The sequence below is a fragment of the Molossus molossus genome, unplaced genomic scaffold, assembly GCF_014108415.1.
Source record: "Molossus molossus isolate mMolMol1 unplaced genomic scaffold, mMolMol1.p scaffold_m16_p_5, whole genome shotgun sequence".
Classification (NCBI taxonomy): Eukaryota; Metazoa; Chordata; class Mammalia; order Chiroptera; family Molossidae; genus Molossus; species Molossus molossus.
The window spans coordinates 108,307,315-108,326,871 of record NW_023425388.1 but is presented as its reverse complement, the minus strand read 5'-3'; the positions used below and the strand labels follow the sequence as shown (position 1 = coordinate 108,326,871).

The window sequence follows — 19,557 nt, the reverse complement described above, 5'->3', positions numbered from 1 at the left end:
ATAATTCAGGTAACCCTGGAGATCAGCACTTCCCAGACATGGCTCAGCAGTGAGGAGCTCGGGAAGTCACTGGTTGCTGCATCCGGACTATTCAGTGAGACGAGCCCTGTTTCTCGGTGTCTCTGCAACAGAAGGAAGACATCCCAGAGTGGGGAAATGTTCTAGTCTCAGGCCAGGCTCTGCCACTGCTGGGTTCCGCCGAGCAATTAACCCTTTAACTCCCTCTGAGCCTGCTGTCTTTCTTGATGCAACAACTATTCGCTGAGCATCTCAATGTGCCCAGCACTGAGCCCAGGCGGAGACGACAGCCCACCTCCAGCAGACCACGGGCTGGAGACCTGGGAGTTGCTACTCTAGAAGGTAATTGTTCAGTTCCTTCCGTGGGTGCCTCAGTAGTTTGGTCCATTGAACAAAATAAAAACAAGTGAATGTTTGGAAGAAGAGAGAGAATGAGTGAGCGAAGCACAAAGGATATGTTCAGCACTGTATTTATGCCGACCCACTGCCTTCTTGGCTCCGGTGTCGAATCCCTCAGACCAGGGGTCCGCCTTCAGCTGGGCTTCCTCAGGCCTTCCCCGCGGGCAAACCTCGTGGCCGGCTGCACCCCGCCCGTCTCGCCCTCCTGCAGTACTCGGTCTGCCTTCCCACTCACGCCGCCCTCAACATCCTCCTCCTGCGGACATGCAGGAAGCCCCACGGGCAAACCCCGAGGCTGGAGACAGACCGCGCGTGGCCTGGGGCGCCTGCACCCTCCACCCGCTCCCGCCCCTGGATCAGCCCAAAGGGCGCCGTGAGGTTCCTGGAGGGTCTGACATCGGCAAAGGCTCCCCACCTCTCACCGCTCACACCAGCTCCCGTACAACTTTTAACCCGAGTGGTTCCTTTGTTTTTTTTTTTGTTTGTTTTTTGTTTTTTTTTGCTCAGGTAGAGTGGGAGGGAGAGAAAGGAAGAGAGAGAGAAACATCAATGTGAAAGGGACACATCGAGTGGTCGCCACCCGCACAACCAACCAGGGCCGGGGACAAACTGCAACCGAGGTACATGCCCTTAGCGGGAACCGAACCCGGGTCTCTCAGGACCACAGGCCGACGCTCTAACCGCTGAGCCAAACTGGCCAGGGCCTGAGTGGTTCCTTTGTACGGAGGCAGCCGGCAGGTTCCATCTGCCCACCCGCCTGAGTCCCAGTCGCACCCCGAAAGGCCGGCCGCCCGTCTCAGCTCCCTGGGCATCATTTCCCACCGCTGCCTAAGCAACAGCCAGTGTCTCCTGGAAGTATTGCTTTGAAAATGAATTTTAAAACAAAGTAAGTATCTTTTAAATAGCACAAAAGAGTTTAAAACCACTCCTACATATATTATTTCAGTTGCTATTCATAATACTGGAGGCTCGAGGAGTAGATAGCCGACCACAGCTCACATGGGCAGGACAGTGCTGGGGCGGCTGGCGCGTGCCCAGGTCTCCGGGTCCGACGTGCCAGCCTGTCCACATGGGACAAACCTTCGGCTGGTCCAGGCCTCGATTCACAGGAAGCTACAAATTTAGTCCATAAGTGTTAGCTCCAATAATGTCTGCACAGAATTAAAGAGACACCCAGCAGGCCCCAGCTGGGGGCTCCGTGGTTGGAGCATTGTCCCTTGCACCGGAAGGTTGTGGTTTCAATTGCCAGTCAGGATACATACCTAGGTTTGGGGCTTGATCCCTAGTCAGGGTATGTCCGGGATGTTTCTCTCTCTCTCTCTCTCTCTCTCTCAAATCAATAAAACCACATCCTTGGGTGAGGATTAAACAAGAGAGAGATACCCCATCAGGATTAAACAAGAAAATGTTCCTTACACAGTTCTAAGTCTGTATTTCACTTTTGCCATGTTATTTGGAATGTTTACTGATCAGTACATTAAGAATTTCAGCAGCGCAGGTTGCCCATCCTCTCTCGGAGCCTTGACAGGCCTCTGCTTCTGGCTCCGGTTCTGTTTATTACACGACATCTCCAGAAACATTGCTTCCTTGCTGGGAATTTCCCGTCTGGAAATAACATTGGCTGGATTTTCCTTGATTTACACTCAGGTTGTATATCTATCTTGTTCTCCCATCTCCCTAAAGAAAAGCATTTTTCCCTGACCTATGCATACCACAGACCCTAATGACATCAGGTGTCCTCAAGTGTCCTCAGGAGCACGTGTGTGAGCGGGTCTGCAGCTCTCAGCAGGGGTGCGGTCTGCGAGCTTTTTTTTTTTTAAATTTATTAATTTAATTTTGTTACAGATGTTTCTCCTTTTGCCCCCACTGATTCCCCCCTCCCCCTCCCTCCCCACCCTGTCCCCACCTTTGTTGTCCATGTCCATTGTTCATGCATACATGCATATAAGTTCTGTGGTTTATCTCTCCCCCACCATCCCCTCTTCTGGGGATTGTCAGTCTGTACCCCACTTCCACGTCTCTGGAACTACCCCATTCCTCAGACTGTTATGTTCATTATATTCCACAAATAAGTGAGATCATGTGATATTTGTCTTTCTCTGTTTGGCTTGTTTCACTTAGGATAATACTTTCCAGGTCCCTCCATGTCGTCTCAAAGGATAAGAGATCTTTCTTTCTTACAGCTGCATAGTACTCCATTGTGTATATGTACCACAGCTTTTTTTATCCATTCGTCTACTGGTGGACACTTGGGCTGTTTCCAGATCTTAGCTATTGTAAATAGTGCTGCTATGAACATGGGGGTACATATATTCTTCCTGATTGGCGTTTCAGGCTTCTTAGGGTATATTCCTAGAAGCGGGATCACTGGGTCAAATGGAAGTTCAATTTTTAATTTTTTGAGGTAACACCATATTGTTTTCCATAGTGGCTACACCAGTCTGCATTCCCACCAGCAGTGTACTAGAGACCCCTCTTCTCCACACCCTCGCCAACACTTGTTGTTTGATAATTTGTTGATGGAGGTATGAGGTGATACCTCATTGTTGTTTTAATTTGCATCTCTCTGATGATTAGTGATGTTGAGCATTTCTTCATATGTCTCTTGGCCATTTGTATGTCCTGTTTGGAGAGGTGTCTATATAGTTTTTCTGCCCATTTTTTCATTGGGTTCTTTGTCTTCCTTTTGTTGAGTTGTATGAGCACTCTATATATATTGGAAATTAATCCCTTATCTATATATCATTGACAATTATGCTCTCCCATACAGTGGGTTGCCTTTCCATTTTGATGATTGTATTTTTTGCTGTGCAGAAGCTTTTTAGTTTGATGTAGTCCCATGTGTTCATTTTCTCCTTTGTTTCTGTTGCCTTAGGTGATGTATCAGTCAAAATTCTGCTGCATATAATGTCTGAAATTTTGTTGCCTACATTTCTTCTAGGATTTTTATGGATTCATGAGTCACATTTAAGTCTTTTATCCATTTTGAATTTACTCTTGTGTATGGTGTAAGTTGATGGTCTAGTTTTATTTTTCTGCATGTAGCTGTCCAATTTTCCCAATACCATTTGTTATAGAGGCTGTCTTTACTCCATTGTATGCTCTTGCCACCTTTGTCAAATATTAATTGAGCATATCGCCTTGGGTCCATTTCCGGGTTCTCTGTTCTGTTCCACTGGTCTATATGCCTGTTCTTGTACCAGTACCAGGCTGTTTTGATTACAGTGGCTTTGTAGTATAACCTGAAGTCTGGTAATGTGATGCCTCCAACTTTGTTCTTCTTTTTCAAGATTGTTGTGGCTATTCAAGGTCTTTTTTGGTTCCAAATGAACTTTTGAAGTATTTGTTCTAATTCTGTGATGGATGTCATTGGTATTTTGATCGGGATTGCATTGAAACTATAGATTGCTTTGGGTAGTATGGACATTTTGATGATGTTGATTCTTCCAATCCATGAACAAGGTCTGTGAGCTTTTCTCTCCAGAGCACCTGCTGGTCACGTGGATGACTCTGTCCTGAAAATTAGCTTCTACCAGGGATGATGCCGGGAGCTCAAACAGCCAAGGGGGCCTCTGGATGATTTAAAATCATTTTAGCCCTAGGCCTCAATTCCTTCCTCCAAAAAGGAAGGGACCAACACGCTAATAAAAATTAGTGGCAGATTAGCAAGGGCCTTCCAGAGTTGCAGATATACTTTCCAGATGTCCCAGGCTCTAGCCCTCACTGTCCCCCCGAGTCCCCGACTGCGGCCAGTGGCTGCCTGTCTGAGGGGAGTCGTCAAGTTTGCCACTTGCAGTTGGAATGACAGACCCTCTTCCGCATCTTTCGGTCACTCTGCTGGCATCACACCCAGGCTGTGTTCAGGAGCAGCCCTGCTTTGTCCCCACTTTGGTGGCCGATGATTTGAGGCCAGTGGCCACCAGACTCCTGCCCTGTGGGCTGCAGGTTCCCTGGGTTCGGCACACTCGGGCATCGCAGGCGGGCAGAGCGCCGGGCCCAGCGGGGGTGGGCACAGTGGAAACCCCTGCAGGGTCTGCTGTGTCCCCAGTGCCTGGGTGACGGACCTTCACCACCCAGCCAGAGTGAGGCGCTGCCCGCTGTTTCCCGTTCCCTCGTTATTGAAGCTTTTCGGGAAGATGATGAGGTGAAATATTTTCCAGAAGAGGAAATAATATAAAGCTTAAAAGTTGTTTCTGATGGAATGGTGAAATGATTTGGCTACTTGTGTTTGAGAAAAAAGTAACAAGGTAACCTGAGACCGCCCCTGGGGATGTCATTATTGCTGGATCGGAGGGGGGCAGAGCAGCTTGAGACGAACAGGTTCCTCTTTAACTCCTTAGAGCTCGTTGGGGTGACGAGATGAGAAAACAGGTGCTAGACAACAGAACAAGCCTGTCACCTGCTTTTCTAAAACATAATTGTGTGTACAGAGGCATTGATGTGTGACACATGCAGTGGCCACGTTGAATATTAAATATAAAGCATTTTGGAAACGATCCATGCTCACCACCCGGCTCTAAAAGGTCTGAGCATTTTATGAAATACCTCCTGCTCCTTTGTGAAAATCCCTGGTGGGTTAAGCCCTGTGAGCAGTTTTAAGAAAACACAATGTTCTCTGCTGCTGCTGGAGGTCCCTCTCAGGCTACATCCCTACGGGGGAGCCCCCGTGGGAGAGGAGCACTCTGGCTCGCCTTCCTTCACGACTCAGGGTTGCGGGGAGGCTGGGAAAGTGCGGAGCAAGGATCGTAAACACCAGTGTTTGCGGGCCCAGCTGTCACCTAAATGAGGGAGGAGAGGGTCTACAGGTGAACATAGCGGTCTCTTCTGCTGCATGCAGAGGCCCGCGCGGTGTGGGAACCCAACCCGAACCTCCTTTTGGCGAGTATTCCTTAACAGGCCTCCCAGATACCTGAAACCCATTTTAACCCACTCGGGGCCTCCGCTGACCACAACGCTGCCCGAATGGTGCAGTCCGATTTCCAGGCTGCTCACCAGCCCTCAGGCCTACGGGGTGAGTACGCGCCGCAGTGGGACCCGGGGAGCGCGGGGAGCGCGGGCGGCTGTTCCTTCCCGCCTGCAGGAAGCGTCTTAAAGTCGCTGCACCGAGAAGCCTCTACTGCTGTGAATGTGGGCTCATTCTTCTTTGAAAAGTGCAAGCTGTTGTTGTTACCAATATTTTTAACCATAAAATGAATTTAGCAATGTAGGAAAGGTACCATGTCCTCCCAAACTGCTGCGTTCAGAAGCTTTGAACACAAAGCCTGTGGGTCACTCTCACGCGAGAGGCGGAAGCAGCCGAGCAGCAGCAGCAGCAGCTCGGAGTCAGGGGCTGCACCCAGGCTGGCCCGCTGCCCTACGCACGCAGGGCACCCACGCAAGACAGCTGTCCCAAAGCCGGTCCCCAGAGAGCAGCCTCAGCACCACTCAGGACTGTGAGAAGTGTGGATTGTCAGATCGCCCCTACACTCTGAGTGCGGGGTCAGCATCTGTGCCCTAAGAAGCTCTCCACTGGGCCCCGCACTGGCCACCGGGCCGGGACTCACTGCACGACGACTTGCATGGCCTTCCCAAAGCCAAGGAGAGAAGGGTTAAGACCACAGTCCTTTCCTTCAAGGGAACCTGTCTGCAGAAAACCAGATTGGCCAGAGCCACCCAAGTGATGCCATTGTCCACTGCAGTGACCTCCCGTCATCGTAGCCTTGGGACACTCATCCCGAGAGACATGCTATGCAGACTCACTTTTAAAATATAACAGAAACGCCCTGGCCAGTTTGCACCAGCCCACAGACCAGAGTCCTGGGTTTGATTCTGGCCAAGGGCACGTACCTCAGTTGCGGTTTGTCCCCGGCCCCAGTTGGGGTCGTGTGGGAGTCAACCAATCGATGTGTCTCTCTCACATCGATGTGTCTCTCTCTCTCCCCCTCTCTCCCTCCCACTCTATCTGAAGATAAACAGGAAAATATCCTCAGGTGAGGATTAAAATATATATTTCTCAAGAAACCCCATTGAATTTCATTATATATAATGTGCTTTGAGAATTTTGTGATAGTGTAAAAGCAGCATCCCAATGTTACAAACAAACTCTGAGCATCACGCCCTGCTCTGAGACCACAGGATTCTGCTAACCCCTAAATCCTCTGAGCCCTGGTAACCCCTAAATCCTCTGAGCCCTGGTAACCCCTAAATCCTCTGAGCCCTGGTAACCCCTAAATCCTCTGAGCCCTGGTAACCCCTAAATCCTCTCAGAGCCCTGGTAGCAGTTCAAGGAACCCACTAAATGTCGTTTGAGCTCCCTTCAGCCACGGAGGCTGTGCTGCGGTGTCGTCCGCAGTGCCGACCCAGGGGAAGGTGTCACCATACCCACAGATGGCGAAGGCGGTGGCTGCTGTACCAGAAACAGCCCCGGCGGGCCAGCACTGAGGGCACTTCAGAGAAAGCAACAGAAACCCCAGTTTTCTACACAGTAGGATGGCTGTTGTTTCCTGCCTTCGGCACGAAGTGACTCTCCCTGTGTCTCTCCCCCGAACTCCAGGAACAGCTGAAGGCGGAGGATGCGGAATGCATCGTGCATCAGGACGAACTAGCCGCGAGTGACCAGGAGCTGTCCCCCTTCCCCTGCAGCCCCCCTGCGAGGCTGGATCTGGGCAAGAAAGCTGCTCCCCAGGCTCCAAACAAGGAAAACATTTACGAGGGCGACCTGGGCCTAGGCGGCTATGAACTCCAGCTCGAGCGAACCGCGGGTCAATCCCAGCTGAGTTAGTGGGCGTGGACGGCGCAGGTTGACCGCAGGTGGTGAGGGCCCCTGAGGAACACGCCACGCTGATGAGGCACAGAGGACACACGGGAAAATGTGTCCAGAGCATAAATTGGAGAGCATCAAACCCTCGTCATGTGTATCCTCTGGTGCCTGAAGAAAGGAGAATGTATCACTGTTCCTCTATATTATGCAACTGAATTTAAGTTTTGACGGCAGCCATTTTCATTAACAAGTTGGCGGGTGGGGGTGGGGCGGGAGGCGGGTCCAGCTGCTGTAAGAGGGAAACCGGGTGCTGTCTGCAGGTGTTTCTTCTCTGTCTGAGCTGCCAGGCCCTTTGCTTAGACGTTGGCTTTTATTCCCTTCACTAGGGAGAGTTTAAAAATAAGAAAAAGAGTTTTGAGCATACATATATGGCTCCAAACGGAGAGAATGCCCAGTTATTTAGTAAGTGATAAGTTTTATATTTTGGGGACCTGGGCTCCCACTTGCCTTTAATGACCCCAGGGCTATTTGCAGAGCCCAGCTAGTGCTCAGTGCTGCCGCCGTTGGCCTCCAGGGCCCATGCCTCCGGTCCAGTGGCGTCCTGTTCGAGCTCCGCTCCAGGGAGTGAAGGGGTCGGTTTCAATGGGTGCACCCTGCCCTAAAGGCGAACCTACTTTCCGCCTTGGAGATCGGGTCTCTTCTCCCCATGCTCTTTCCCCTGAGAAGGAGCCTCTCGGACCTTGCTTGCCTTTGGGTCACGTCTTGGGTCTCCGCTGGGCCCCTCTGTGTGATGGGTAATGAGATGCCGAAGCATAGGCCACCGTCCGGGGCAGGAGATGGTTCTGGAGCCCCGCCCTGTCCTCACACCCAGCACGCACAGGGGGCCCGCAGGAGCCCAGCAAGGGGAGCTGTGCTGATGGCCACTGAGCACACTGAGGGGCCCAGGAGGCAGCGTCAGGACTCTCCCCACGAGGCCTGGCTCCTGACCCCTGACGGAGAGACCAACACGATAGCTTTTAACTCAGCTGCATGACCTGTGCCTTTAAGCTATAAAGATACCTCAAGCCCAGCTTCTCTTGAAATACAGATGTTAATACTAGACTCCAAAAAGCTGGCTCCAGGTGCCCGGGCTAGTATGTCTGCTTCAGGGAGGTCGAGGATGACATCTTCCCTGGGCCCGGAGCTTGGAAGTAACATACGCTTTGCTGACCAGTTGTCAGGCCTTCGGCATTAACCACGGCGGCGTCAGGCACGCTGCCACCCGTATCTGTTTCCTTGTTTTCCAAACAAGGGGCACAAATTGTTTTATACTCGGCTAAGTATAGGTCTGGCCATTCCAGGTAACTGTAGCAAATGGTAAAGCATGAAATTTTCTAACTTGACTTAATCCTAATAAAGTCTTATTACAAAGTATGATTACATTTGGCTCATGTTTATTTGAGGTATTTGCTCTGCACTCATTGGCAGTTCTCACCCTGTACTCGGGGAGCCAGGTGAGGCGGGCACGGAAGGGTAACATAAGGAGAGGCAGGGATCCTATGACCCAGGAAGAGCCCACAGAGGCTGGCAGGCCGAGGCATCCTTCACAGAGGACAAAGCAGAGAGCGGTGCTGGGCTGGGGCACGTGCCAGAGAGAGGACAGCCAGGTGACGCAGAGTGGCCGGCCTCCCCCTCTCACTGCGGACAGCCAGTCCTGAGCCACCTCAAAAATAGGGAGCAGACACGTAGGGAACAGAAAGGAAAGCCCACGTAAGGGTTCATCTTATCTCTGCTCTTACCACGTGGAAAGAAGAAACGAGAGCTTGGTGTTTTGTTTCTTTCTGTTTGTGTAGAGAAAGACACACCAGGGAAAGAGAAACTCCCCAAAACAGACAAACGTCAGTGGAGGCAGAGGTGGAAAGAGGGGACAGACGACATGGAAATGAGGGGGGCGGGCAGGGCAGGCAGCAGTCTGAACCGAGCACCAGCTCCCTAAGAAGAAGACGGCAAAAATAGCCCCCAGTTGCACAGGCAAAGCCCTTTTCCCACGTAGAATAACCTCTCCTTCCAGCCACACGTCATGAGCTGTCGCCGACGAGGGTAAGAAGGCTGCTGACCCGGACACTCACGGCAGGGACGGCAGGAGTCCGAGGAGGCTGAGCCCTGCCCGCCTGCGCGATGCAGCCCAGCCTCACCGCAGGGCTGGCCGCCCCTGGCCGCCTGACCCAGCCCAAGGCCCGGACACAGGCTCGGGTCCCCATTAGTAAGCTTAAAACCAAATGTCCCTTAGCTCCTGGTGTGAAGCATTCTAATTGTTGACCTTACGAAATGCTCTGTGCTTTGCTTAGCAGCATCGGGGCTGTGAAATGCGAACTTACTATGTACTGCTAGGCTCCAGTGAATAGGAAAGTCAGGTGCTTATTCAGTCACTAACACTTCCACTAATTATTAGAGCTTGAAACAGAACTCTAACGAATTGACTTACAGTTCTTCCTTAACCTTCTTACCGTGTGTACGTCACACACACATGCACTCGCGTGTGCACGCACACCCGCAGGCCACCGGTGTCGGGTCCCAGCCCGCGTTTCTGCGGTGCTTCCCCTGCCCCTCGATGCAGGTCTGAGCAAGTCCAAAGCCTGGTGGCCAGCGCCTTCCGGGGCTTCATTCGTAAACTTCTAGACACTTGTTGGAGGGCAACTTTATATAAAACAAAGCTGAAAACTTAAATACCCTTGACCCACCATTCATGTGCAGAACGTTTATTCTAGATATTTGAGAACATTATGCATATAAAGAGTATTTTTATTAAAACAACTGCATTTCCATCCTGGTTCAATAGAATGGCACAACCGTTTTATGGAAGAGCATCTGATATGTACTGATATGGGATACTCTCCAAATATATTGTTAAGTAAAGATAGCAAGATGCAGAACAGAGTGGATAGTACGCTGCCATTCTGGAAAGTTAAAGAAGAAGTTAGGATAGTTGCCTCCTAAAAACAGAAAAGACACTTCTCACTTTTTTACCTTTGTAGATGTATTATTTATTTAAAAACAAAATAAGTAGTAATCATAGAATTCCTATGAAATAACTCACTGAAGCTTTGAGCTGCAATAGAAAATGGAGCAAAAACTGGGGAAGTTGTTATTTTTCCTTTTTCTTTTTTTTTGGTACGTGCCCCTAGAGGGAACCAAACCCAGGACTCTCTGGTCCACAGGCCGACGCTCCAATTGCTGAGCCAAACCGGCCAGGGCGAAGTTGTTATTTTTCACCATGATCTTTGAGACCTTGACAATGCAAAGTGTAGCACCAATGGCTAGATGTATCCATTTCCATCATTCAGCACACCTTCATGCAAAATATGTAAAAGAAATTCTTGGCATTTGTGCAGAAGGAGGCATTTAAAGACAAATATGACTCAGTCTTATCCATCAAATATCTAATAAACAGACAGCCAAAGGGCAATTGATTCCTTATAAGATACCAAAACATATGATAAAGCTATAGTAACCAAAACAATGTGGTATTGACCAAGAAATAAGCAAAGAGATTACGAAAATATACTACAAAGTACAGAAACAAATTCATGAATGTGCTTAAAAATTAATTCATAAAAAATGACATTTAAATTTGGGGGTGAGGATGAATGGATTATTATTCAATAAATAGTTTGTATCAGTTGACTTTTGATTTAGAAAAGGAAAGAAAATTAGGTAATACCCCCTAACACACACAAAACTAAATTCCAAGTAATTCAAACAGCTAAATGTAAAAAAATAAAACTATAGGATAACAAAAACATAGAAATGTAAATAACCTTGGCATATGGATAGTCTTCCTAAGAAAAACACAAACCACAAAGACTGATAAATTTGACTACATAAAGATAGGAAATTTTTATGATGAAATACACAATGTGCAAGATTTTTTGAATGGGGACAAAAATATATACATATTTTTTTATGTGTATATATGTGTATATCAGACTAAGAGTTATTCTTCAAAATACACAAAAAACTTTTACCAACGCATGAGAAAAGAAAATTACCAAATACAAAAATAGGTAGAAACAAATATATATACACCTTCTACCCAGACAGCCAGTTTTAGGCATTTCTGTAGAAAAGAAATACTTGGCATTTAGGCAGAAGGAGGCATATAAAATGATATTTATTGTGGCACTGTTGTTGCAAAATATCGGAGGAACAATATTCATCAATAGCAGAAGAGTAGCTAAACTACAATATACCTATCTTAGGGAATTCTCCACAGCAACATAAATTCTGTGTAGAGAAGAGTCTACATGTAAAAGGTCTGAGCTGGAGGGAGATCACATTCACAATGCAAGGCCAATGTAGAGCAAAATTATTGTATTGCATGTGCCTGTGTACAGGCGGGCTGAACCCGAACAAAGGGTCAGCCTCGAATGACAGTTGAGGTGTAGGTTACATACTCTGCTTCTAGCTTCCAGCAGTTCCTGCTGACGTACTCTGCCTGGCCCACTGTCCACTCTGCAGCTGGACTGCTCTGGTAAACATTATTAACCCTTTTAACATGAAAATACTTCCCAAATAAATTGTTAGTGAGAAAAACAGTCTGGAATGTTCCACAGCAGACTGGTAACCAAAAGGGGAGTGATATTATATTAGGAGGGCTGGATCAAGAGAGCCTTTGGTTTATCCACATTATTTTTAATTTTTACAATGATACCATATTCCTGTATGGTCAGTTCTGGGAGTGACTCTGGGGAGGGGAAGAATACATTGTCAAGGAAGGCTTCAAGGAATCAGTTACATTTGAATGAGGTCTTGAAAGACCTTGGATGAAGGCTAACAGATGTTTATCAGATGGCCATGAAGCAGAATCTTGATGTAAGCACTTGTGAGATTAGCAAAGAAGCATTCAAGTGCATTTGTTATTCAGAGCAGACTAGGTGAGGGGGAGGTTGCTTGGAATAAGAAGCTTATCTATGGAAAGTTCCATATGCCTCCCAAATATTGCCCATCAACCTATCATCCACTCAGTTTGACAAACATTTATTAAACCCTTACAGTGTACTGCTGATAATCAAGGTTAGAAATTGCCAATATCAACATCATTACATTGATAAATTAAGATGGGACAGATAAGCAATGATAGAGTCCAGAAAGCACATTACTTTGGAGACATATTGGCCCATCTCATCACTTCATCACACAGGTTGATTAGCCTTGGGAATGGGTGGGGAGAAGAAAACTCCAGCAAGCCAGCCTGTCGGTAAAGACGGGCTGGACCATCTAAACTGCAGCGCACAGCAGACCTGGTAGGCTCAGGGGGCTATGTGGCAGGCTGGGCCAGCTAAGTGAGCTGAAATAACCAACCGATGGTCTCATCATAAATTCCTAATTGGTCAGGTCACGGTGGGTATTCACATCCCAGGCCTATAGCTCTCTTACCAATGGTCAATCTTTACCTTAATCAAGCCTGTCATTTGTTCTTATGCATCTAGGATAACACACCTTTGAAACATCAGACTAATATTCTTCTCCAAGCCCCTCAGAGGCACAACCGCAGGCACCTGAGCATGAGAACACAAAACTGATTTTTATCTTGTTGGCTGCATATCGTCTCTATTTACTACACACGTGAGGATCCTAATATCATACTTTTGAGGCCAAATATCTAGACCCTTCTGCATTTTTAACTCTGACCCTGCTCAAATGACTAGGCTATTTTGCAGCTTAAACTCTGACTCTGTCTATCTGACAAACTGCTTTCCCTGCGTAGTTCGTTTCACCACAAAACTAGTTTTACGAGTTTATTCTGTAGTCTACAAGGGAAATTCAGGCATTGGCCCCTGCCTTGTGACATCCCTCTTCTGTGGACCATGTTTTAAGACTCCATGAGTTAACAGATCAGCTCCTTTTAACTCTTGCCTTTAAAACCTTGCCTTATGTTTCCCATCTCAAAATGTGTCTTCGGGTCATGGCCAAGGATACATACATTCTCTGATTTGCAAATATCAGCATAAAACTCTCATTTAAATTCTCATAAGAGGCCTCTAGAACTTTTGTTTATAAATATTAGATGTTAACGATCCTGTACCCACCAATGTAAAAGAAGTAGGTGTCTATCCGTTTTTCTTTCTTATCCAATCCTACAGATTTTCCCAGTTTCTTTCTCCTGCCTCCTCAATCTCCCGCCAATGGTTTTGATGTAACCTTTCACTCATTCTCCTTCGATTCTGTCATTCCTTCAGGGTGGCAGCAGTTTGGTGGGACCCTAGCTGTAAGTGGAGTTTAGCCCAGTTTCTGTCTGGCCATATTTTGGAGCTTCCTCAGAATTACCAAGGATAATTCTGAGGACATAAAATTTGGGGGTTGTCTTTTAGTAAGACTTTGCTATTAAGAATATCTTCATGCCTGACTATTATAATGATATGAGAGCTCTCCAAAAGCAGTTTTTCTTTCTTTTCAATTTGGAATGTTTTCCAACTAAAGAGAATCCATTGTCTGGCCTTGACAAGTAGGATCTATGGTGAGTGAAACCAATGCTATGGATGCAGAGGCACCCCCAGCAGGGTGCAGAGTTAGCCTAAGGAAGACGGGAGGCTGACTTTGAACAGCTGTCTCAGAGCACAAGGCATCTCGTGCTCCCCCTGCACAGAATAAGGGTTAAGAGTCCCTGGGCTCCGGGCCACAGCCTGGCGGGCTGCCTGCCAGGTGCGTGTGCGTCATCCACCTGCGGAGATAAGGGACCGTCGTGGGAGGAACGGCGCAGGCACGCGAACTCACTGAGCGCTCGTCACGGCCAGAGAGGGAAGGCCCCGCTCTCAGGACATATGACAAGACAAAAAGAAAGAAACCAGCCCTGGCTGGTTTGGCTCAGCAGTTACAGCGTCGGCCCGCAGTCCGGAGAGACCCGGGTTCAGTTCCCGCTAAGGGCATGTACCTCGGTTGCAGTTTGTCCCCGGCCCTGGTTGGGGTTGTGCAGGAGGCAGCCACTCGATGTGTCCCTTTCACATTGTCGATGTTTCTCTCTCTCTCTCTCTTCCTCCCACTCTATCTGAACAAAAATGGGAAAATGTCCTTAAGTAAGGATAAAAAAAAAGGGGGGGGGGGGGAGAAACCAGAAAGAGACAGAACAACACAAAACCCCTGAGTACTCATACCAAGTGACCAAGAGTTAGTGGGTTGGCCCAACATCCATGGAAAATCATCAGAACCGCTTGAATGCCGGCTCCTCACAACCAAGCCCTGCGTGTCTCCTTCCACACACTGACCTGTGCAGCCAGTACAACTGTGCAGATAACGGTACCTAAATATGAAAGACACTCCGAATTCTGTCTTCCTCTCTTGGCTCCTCACTCTGGGGGGAAATCAGCCGCCCTGTCCTGAGGACACTCAGGCAGGCAGGTGTGGGGTGCGTGCCAACAGCCAGCACCTCGGCCATGGGTGAGCCCCTCGTAAGTGAACTCTCCCCCCTCCAGGCCTGCGGACACCTGCCGTCCCAGCTGATGTCTTGACTGCAACCTCATGAGACATTGCACTGGAGCCACCCAATGAAGCCACTCACAAAGTCCTGATCCACAGACACAGTGAGATAGTAAACGTGTGCTGTTGTTTTAAGCCACTAAATTTTGTAATAATTTGTTATGCAGCAATAGATCATTCAAACAAAAATTTCCTGAACAGACAAAAAGAGGTCTGTAGCCATCTATACCTTTGAGCACACTTTTTTCCTAGCAGAACAGAACCCTTTGCTTGATGATGATGGCTCTGGATTGCCTGAATGTTTGCTGTCCAAGGCTCGCCACATGGATCTGGCTTCCCCTGCCCCGATCTCGGTGGTCACCCCAGGGCCCTACAGAGGGTCAGCGATGGAAGGAGAGAAAGTGCTGAGACTCACTGAGCTACTTGCTAGATGCGATCGGGGATGCGGGGATGCGGGGATGAGAAATCTGCCTGATTTGGGAGTTCCCAATCTGGGCGTAGGGACGAAGTGAAAATGGTCTCTCGTATAGTTCATACCAGCGTTGGGCTCAAGTGGAACCCTAACAGGGAAAAGATATGGTCCTGGTTCTCCGGCCTGGCTGGATGTCGCCCAGACTGGAGTGCCTCACAGCCTACTGCTGTGCCCCAGCCCCAGCAACCGACGTCACTGATCCGGGCTGTGACCTGAGGCCAGCATCTCTTCGTTTCCCAAATGATTCGAATGTACAGCAAAGGCTGGGGATCATTAGATTGTCGGGACCTTCTGGGAGAGATGTCACCTGGTTACGGACAATACCGAAGGCTTCCAGAGGAAGTGGTGTTTGGGGTGGGCTATGCAAGCTGGGAGTGTTGGGCGGGCACCCCAGGGAGGGAACAGCAGGAGCAGGCGGTGGTGTCCGTGGGAAGGGGGACCTCGGGGCCTGAGGATGGCACCGCGTATGCTGGGGCCATAAGGAGCGCACTGGGTAAAAGTAACTAGGAGGTGGCAGGTGCTGCTCGCACCCGGTTCTCACCCTCAACCCCAGGCTGGAGCTGCACGCATCAAAGGAGCCACTGTCCGACTGGAAAGTGCTAACTCGGAACCTGTGGAACATCACGCTGTAAACACAGCACGTTTGGGAGCCACAGCTGCTGCCTGAACAAAAGGAGAAAAAATAACTGCTCCCTCCAAGCCCCTGTGACCACACGCGTCATCCCCCAAATCACTCCAATTGTCCGCTTTTCGTAGCCCTGGGTCCGCGCTGAGAGCTGCATCAGAATGGGGCCCAGCCCTGGCTCACCCAGCCCGGCCATGGGTCTCCAAGCGCACCCCTCTTCCTGGTGGAGCCTGCACCAAGAGCTACCCGCCCCCGCCCCCTGCACCAGCTCCAGTCAGGTTGCCTCGCAGCCAATGTGGGTGGTCATCCTGGCAGCCAGTGCGGGTGGTCATCCTGGCAGCCGGGGCGGGTGGTCATCCTCGCGGCCGGGGCGGGTGGTCATCCTGGCGGCCGGTGCGGGTGGTCATCCTGGTGGCCGGTGCGGGTGGTCATCCTCGAAGACCTGCAAGGCTGTGGCTCTTCATTCAGAAAGGATGCTCTGCTGTCGCTGCAGATTTACTGTGCATTTGAATGCCCTGAGGCTCTCGTTAAAGTGCAGATCCAGAGTCTGAAGATCCGCAGTGGTACCTGAGGTTCTGCAGGTCCTGCCAATGCCCAGGTGATGCTGGCCCACTGATGCCCGAACCACCCGGGGAGGAGCCCGTGCCAGAGCCGTGTTCTGGGGTGCGGGGCTCGGCTCACAGGTGGTTTTTCACTGTCTGTCAAGGGCTCTGCCAGCAACTTGCAAGATAAAGGGCAGAGCCGATCGATTCTGTCATGTGATAGTCACTGTGATTTTCACGAACATCCTTCTAGATTTAAAGTCTGCCCATGACTGATGAGGATGCTGTGGGTCAGTTTGGGTCCGTCCCCCTCAGTTAGCTACTCTGTGGGTAACAGGGCACAGATCATTCCGTTTTCTGTGTTTTCTCTTTCTAGTGGGCACTATTGTTTTTACATTTGTCAAATGTGCATTTTGGTTCTTACTATTGTGTCATCACACTTTGCAAAATCTGGTCAATAATTCAAAGGTTGTTCATCGAAGCATAAAATGGAGCTGGAAACAGTATTGTAACTACTCTCGTGGCTTCGTGGGCTGTGGGCTGGTGGCCGGCCGGTGAGGCCCCGAGGACCACAGGCACCCGAAGGGGACGGATCTGCAGCCCGCGGTCACCGGTTCGCCCCCTGGCCGGACGCCACCTGTTAGGAAACGAGAGAGAGGAGACCGTAAAGCCTTCCCTTCGGCCGCAGAGGGCAGAGGGGTCTCCCACCTCCTGTGGTAAGACACTTGACTTTTTTCTAGAATAAGTACAAACTAATACTTTTCGGTACAAAATTGACTAATTCGGCCCAAAGTTGGAAAAGAGTCGTAAGCCAGAGAAACACCATTCCGAGCTGAGTGCTAAAGAGCAAAAATGGCACTGTTGCCAGAACTCTGCTGCGCCGGTTCGGTACGGTTACGTGCGGAGGGAACAGGAGCGAGTTTGAGGACGTGACTCTCAAGGTGAAAACCTTCGTGATCATGTGTGCTTGCTGGCTGGCATTTCACGTCTCAGCCGAACAATGAATAGAATCCAAGTCAGTTCTTGGCTGTGTGAGATAGATAAGTGAAATAAAACACCCTATAACCTTTTATATTCTCTTTCTTACTGAAAGCCTTTGCTGCAGAAGAGTTTCCATTTTGAAAATAATTGTTCCGGGCCCGATGAGGTCGGACAGAGACGTGTGAGGGTCGTTCTGACGGAAGATCGTACGGCGGCCAGCACCCTTCACCAGCAACGTGTCTGTCCCCACACTGTCGTTCAAAGAGGACCTCGGGGGTCACCAACATACCTCTTGACCTTTACTTGCTCAACAAATATCTAACGCACGCCTACCACGTGGCAGGCGCTGAGTGAGCAGAACAAAGTGTCCTGCCCTCACATGGCTGACATTCCGGAAGACGCCAGATGTCGGGGATGGACGCACACTACATCGCCAAGTGACAGCACCGAGTGGGGCGGTGGGGCTCGCGTGGAGGCTGGAGTTAAACAGGATGCCTAGAGTAGGCCCCTCGGAGAAGATGACATTTGAGCAAACACTTGACAAAGGTGGGGGAGCGAACTGCAGAGATATCTGCGGAGAGAAAGTTCCGACCTCGTCCGGAACGTCCAAGGACAGCGGGGACGAGCAGAGCCAGCCGGGGGGCCGTGGAAGGTGCAGCCGGGGAGGAAGGGAGAGGGAGGAGAGAGCTCATGTGGGCTTGCGTGGAGGTTTGGTTTTCCTCCTAGAGAAAGGAGAATCGCTGCAGGCCATTGCAGGGGCGACAGCTAACGGGTCGAGTGGCCTCCGGAGGGATCACCCCAGCTGCCACAGTGCACGTGGACTCAGGGAGGGATGCTGGGAGGACGGTGTCCGTCAAACTGTTACCACGTAACAAACAACTACAAAATCTCAGCAACACCAACAGTAAGCTTTTATTTAACTCTTGTGTCCATGAGCCAGTTGGGGGTCTGGGGATTCAGGCGGGGTCCCCCTAGGGCAGAGCCCCTGAGGTTAGCCCCGCTGTACCTCTTATCCTCTTCTGGGACTAGTGGGCCAGGCCGAGAATTTTTTATGCGTGGGAATCACTGACACAAAGAGCGCATGTTAAGCCATGATCTGGCTTAACATTTAAAAGCTGCATATCAGCCCTGGCCGGTTTGGCTCAGCGGTTAGAGCGTCGGCCTGCGGTCCTGAGAGACCCGGGTTCAGTTCCCGCTAAGGGCACGTACCTCGGTTGCAGTTTGTCCCCAGCCCTGGTTGGTCGTGCGGGTGGCAGCCACTCGATGTGTCCCTTTCACATCGATGTTTCTCTCTCTCTCTCTGTTCCTCTCTCTCCCTCCCACTCTACCTGAACAAAAAAATGGAAAAATGTCCTCGGGTGAGGATAAAAAAATAAAAATAAAAAAATAAATAAAAGCTGCACATCAAAGCACACCGCAGCCACCAGGACAGTTCTGAGGGCGCCGCGTGAAGGACTGTGCGTCTTCCGCGCTCAGACGCGCCGAGATGCTCTCGTGTCACGGGACAAGGGCCAGGGGTGCTTGGAGCGGCTGATAAGACGTCATCTGTTTTTGCCTTCAGGACTCTGGACGCCACTGGAGACCATTTCTCTAACTAACCCTTCCAGCTGTGCTGCTCAAGTTCCATACCGCAGCTGTATACTCACTGTCCCAAACCGCAGGAACCTATCGCTTTGGAGCTGAAATAACATATCATTAATGTTGGAAATAAGGCACTGGGATTTTTTAAGAAACAAACTATGCAGACATCTCTATTTTTGGAAGCGACTATTTTCCAAAATGATTTTCTTTCCTTCTGAGAGGGAGAAATATACAGCCTATTAATGGGCATATTTGAAAGCCATTTTTAAATGTTATGGAAGAATATGAAGAAAATTTACGAATATAACTAAAGAACAACTAAGGAATCCGTTTGCCATTTGCCATCACCTTTCTTGTTGTATTTTCACTACAGGACATTTTCACTGCTAATTTGTCGAGGGCCAATAGGCACTAAGTATGAGAACACATCTGTAATTTGGGTTCATGTTCTATTCAGATGTCCAGAACTATCTGATAGCCAACCTGCATGTCTTTCCATTACCAAAGATATAATTATGAATTCGGATTTTCAGATTCAGGGGAAATGCAAACCCCAAAGCAGTAGACTAGGGAAGGAAGCCCACTGGGGACTCAAACCCTGCACCACTGCCCAGATACAGTGCCTAGGTCTGTGTGCAGACTTGGACGTGCGTAAGGATGACAAACGACACCATGTCTCTCACTTGGACAAAACTATTGTTTTTCATTTCGAATGCAGTTGTAATGCTACTTTAAAAATTGTGTTGCA

General features: G+C 49.4%; 1 protein-coding gene across 1 annotated transcript in view; it reads left to right on the top strand.

Moving 5' to 3' along the window:
* Window positions 1–7,386, top strand: part of SLC9A9 (solute carrier family 9 member A9) — a 595,026-nt gene extending 587,640 nt beyond the window's left edge. Inside the window, exons 15-16 of the mRNA XM_036243492.1 lie at window positions 5,323–5,428; window positions 6,950–7,386. Coding sequence (XP_036099385.1) covers window positions 5,323–5,428; window positions 6,950–7,177 — 334 coding nt within the window. The 3' untranslated portion in view covers window positions 7,178–7,386. The remainder of the gene's footprint in view (window positions 1–5,322; window positions 5,429–6,949) is intronic.
* Window positions 7,387–19,557: the final 12,171 nt, after the last annotated feature.